At 64.1% G+C, this 3305-nt stretch overlaps 1 protein-coding gene across 1 annotated transcript in view; it reads left to right on the top strand.

Annotated features, from left to right (window-relative positions):
• Positions 1 to 3305, top strand: part of ABR (active BCR-related) — a 25508-nt gene that overhangs the window by 9945 nt on the left and 12258 nt on the right. The window contains 11 exon segments of the mRNA XM_009882722.1: positions 342 to 394; positions 547 to 687; positions 1029 to 1150; positions 1268 to 1433; positions 1567 to 1630; positions 1633 to 1685; positions 1760 to 1835; positions 2009 to 2113; positions 2630 to 2704; positions 2851 to 2948; positions 3039 to 3170. Coding sequence (XP_009881024.1) covers positions 342 to 394; positions 547 to 687; positions 1029 to 1150; positions 1268 to 1433; positions 1567 to 1630; positions 1633 to 1685; positions 1760 to 1835; positions 2009 to 2113; positions 2630 to 2704; positions 2851 to 2948; positions 3039 to 3170 — 1085 coding nt within the window.

Here is a 3305-nt window from a genome sequence, read left to right as displayed (position 1 = left end):
TTGGGGGAAGTCCCCCCCAGCGAGCGCAGTTGTCCCAGCTTGTCACCGCAGTGGGGACCCTGCGGGTGACCGTGCTGCTGGTGAAGCCCCTCAGGCACAGCCCCGAAATCAAGGCGTGCATCAGGCAGCTGCCTCACGTGGTGGTCCAGCCATCGCCGTCTCCATGTGGAACAGACTCCAGCCACCTGCCCAGGGCTCTGTGCGGACCTGGGGTGGGGGGGTCTCTGGGCATCTGGTCTCCCCTCCTTGCCCCCGCGGGATGCGGTGCTGGCTCTCACGGGTGGGAAAGGGCCTGGGGCTCCGGCAGTGGGTGGCTGCTGATGCCCCCTCTCTCCCCACAGCGCTCCTGTACAAACCCATTGACCGGGTGACGCGGAGCACCCTCGTCCTGCACGTGAGTGTGATGCAGGGGTGGAGCAGGGGGCTCTGCCTCCATAACTCCTGGGGACCCACAGCTGGGGGGAGCGCTGCTGGGGGGTCTCTGGGGTGGGTGCTGCAGGCAGGGCAGTGCCCTTGGGCAGCTTACCTGTGCCTGTGCCCTTCCAGGACCTCCTTAAGCACACCCCAGCCGACCACCCCGACTACCCGCTGCTCCAGGATGCCCTCCGCATCTCACAGAACTTCCTCTCCAGCATCAATGAGGACATCGATCCCCGGAGGACAGCGGTCACCACCCCCAAGGGGGAGGTGAGCCAGCAGGGTGGGCAGTGCCTGGGCACAGGGTGAGGGCTGAGCCCTCTGCCAGCCCCTAGCTGGTTTCTCCACCCTGAGGAGCTTCATGGTGCTCGGCCAGGAGATGGAGGGTTTCCTCTAGACACAGTCCTGGGTGCCAGGTTAGGGATCTTCCTGGTCCTTGCTGCTCGCTGGCACCCTGCTGAGCATATGGGACTCAAAATAGCACCCAAAGGACATGGACCTTCCCATGCTCCTGGTGGCTGAGCTGCTGAGAGGGACGGGAGCATCCATCCCCTGCGGTTTGTTGGCCTTTGCTCCCTGCCCGCTCTCACGCCAGCCCTGCTCCCCTGCAGACCCGGCAGCTTGTCAAGGACGGCTTCTTGGTGGAGCTGTCAGAGGGCTCGCGGAAGCTGCGGCACGTCTTCCTCTTCACCGATGTGCTGCTCTGCGCCAAGCTGAAGAAGACGGCGGTGGGGTAAGGAGGACCCTGAGCAGGGTCAGAATGTGTCACAACCCCTCTGTCCTTCAGCGGGCTGGGGGATGTGCCAGGAGGGGGGTCAGGCATCACTCAGCGCCCGCACCCCGGCCGCAGGAAGCACCAGCAGTACGACTGCAAGTGGTACGTGCCCCTGGCCGACCTGGTGTTCCCCTCGCCGGAGGAGTCAGAGCACTGCCCGCAGGTCCACGTCATCCCCGACCATGAGCTGGAGGACATGAAGATGAAGATCTCGGCCATCAAGAGCGAGGTGCAGAAGGAGGTGAGAGGAGGGTGCGGATAGCCGGGAAGGGTGTGGGACCTGGTGTTGGGGCGGGTGCCTTCCTCCAGGTCAGGGATGGGACGTGGGGGGCCGGGGGTGCCTGCGAAAGCTTCTGTCCACTCCCCGCCTGCAGAAAGCCAACAAGGGGCAGAGCCGAGCCATCGAGCGCCTCAAGAAGAAGATGTTTGAGAATGAGTTCTGCTCCTCACCCCCCCTGCCATCCCCTTCCGCATCCACAACCGCAACGGGAAGGTGAGGAGGGTGGGCTGGGGGCCGGGCTCAGCCCTGCCTGCGTGCAGCCTGCTGCATCGCCCTCTTTCTTACAGAGCTACCTCTTCCTGCTGTCCTCCGACTACGAGAGGTCCGAGTGGAGGGAGGCCATTCAGAAACTGCAGAAAAAAGGTAAGTTTGGGGGTCTTGAGGCCCTCTTGGAGCTCCTGCCCGCCACCCCCCCACCCACCCCCCCGCCCAGGGGCCACAAGGAGGTCCTGCAGGATCTCAGCCTGCTGCTGGCTGGGTACCCATGGCCAGTGTTGGCTGCATCCCTCTGAAGCTCCTCTCCTGTCCTCTTGCAGACCTCCAGGCCTTTGTCCTGAGCTCGGTGGAGCTGCAGGTGCTCACGGGATCCTGCTTCAAGCTACGCACCGTCCACAACATCCCGGTCACCAGCAATAAGGACGGTGAGCGTCCGCTGGGCTGGCAGGTCCCTCTTTGCTTCTGGATGATGCCCCAGAGGAGCTGTGGGGTCCCTCGGCTGGAGCAGGGTCCCTACTGGGGACACCGGCTGTGCAGGGGGACAGCTACCCACCAGGTGGCACTGCTGGAGCAGAATCGGGCGCCCAGGCAGAGCAGTCCGGCTGCAACATGGGGCTGCTTTTGGGGACTCTCCAGCACCCCCATGGACTGGACAGGACCAGGGTGTCCCCAGGGTGAAACCCACCCAGCCCTCCTGGGAACCTCGCCCAGGGCTGTCAGCGAGCAGCAGAGCTCAGGATGTCTATCAGGGATGATCGGCAGCCGGGGATATGTGTCCTCTTCCAGACCTTAAGGATGGCCCTCCGGGGGGTTGGGGACATTGGGGTGTCACCACAAGCTAGGGCAGAGCCTGCCTCGGGGACAGCCAGCCCGTATGCTCGCCATGGGGCGCAGGAGGTGACAACTAAGCCCTGACGCAGCCTCTGCTCTCCCCACCGCAGATGACGAGTCCCCCGGGCTCTACGGGTTCCTGCACGTCATCGTCCACTCCGCCAAGGGCTTCAAGCAGTCTGCCAGTAAGTGCTGCTGCCCACCCTTGCTCAGAGGGGCCGGTGCCAGCGGGGGAGCTGGGGTCCGGCACGTGGCCCTGCTCTGCCCGCAGCGCTCCCCCGGGAGCTGATGAGGACGTTCCTCACGCGCTGAGCGGTGTTTGCTCCCCCAGACCTTTACTGCACGCTGGAGGTGGACTCCTTCGGCTACTTTGTCAGCAAAGCCAAGACCAGGGTTTTTCGGGACACCACCGAACCGCAGTGGAATGAGGTGAGAGGAGGGGACTGTGCCCCCCGTTGCCCTTCCAGCCCCAGCTCTGAAGCTGTCCTGGGGCTGAGCCTCCCTCCCTCCATGCCCCAGGAATTCGAGATTGAGCTGGAGGGCTCCCAGTCCCTGCGCATCCTCTGCTACGAGAAGTGCTACGACAAGACCAAGCTCAACAAGGACAACAACGAGATCGTGGACAAGATCATGGGCAAGGGGCAGATTCAGGTATGTGCTGGAGCTTTTGGCCGTCTTTTCACCCAGTGTTGAACTTGTTGGGGCCGGGTGTCTGGGCTGGGAGGGTTGACCTGGGGTGATGCCTGGGGTGGGAGATGCCTGGCAGCACTGGTTTTGGGAGCGGGG

This window comes from Charadrius vociferus, unplaced genomic scaffold (assembly GCF_000708025.1).
Source record: "Charadrius vociferus isolate BGI_N301 unplaced genomic scaffold, ASM70802v2 scaffold793, whole genome shotgun sequence".
NCBI lineage: Eukaryota > Metazoa > Chordata > Aves > Charadriiformes > Charadriidae > Charadrius > Charadrius vociferus.
The sequence above is the reverse complement of the archived record's forward strand: the minus strand, read 5'-3'. Positions and strand labels throughout refer to the sequence as shown.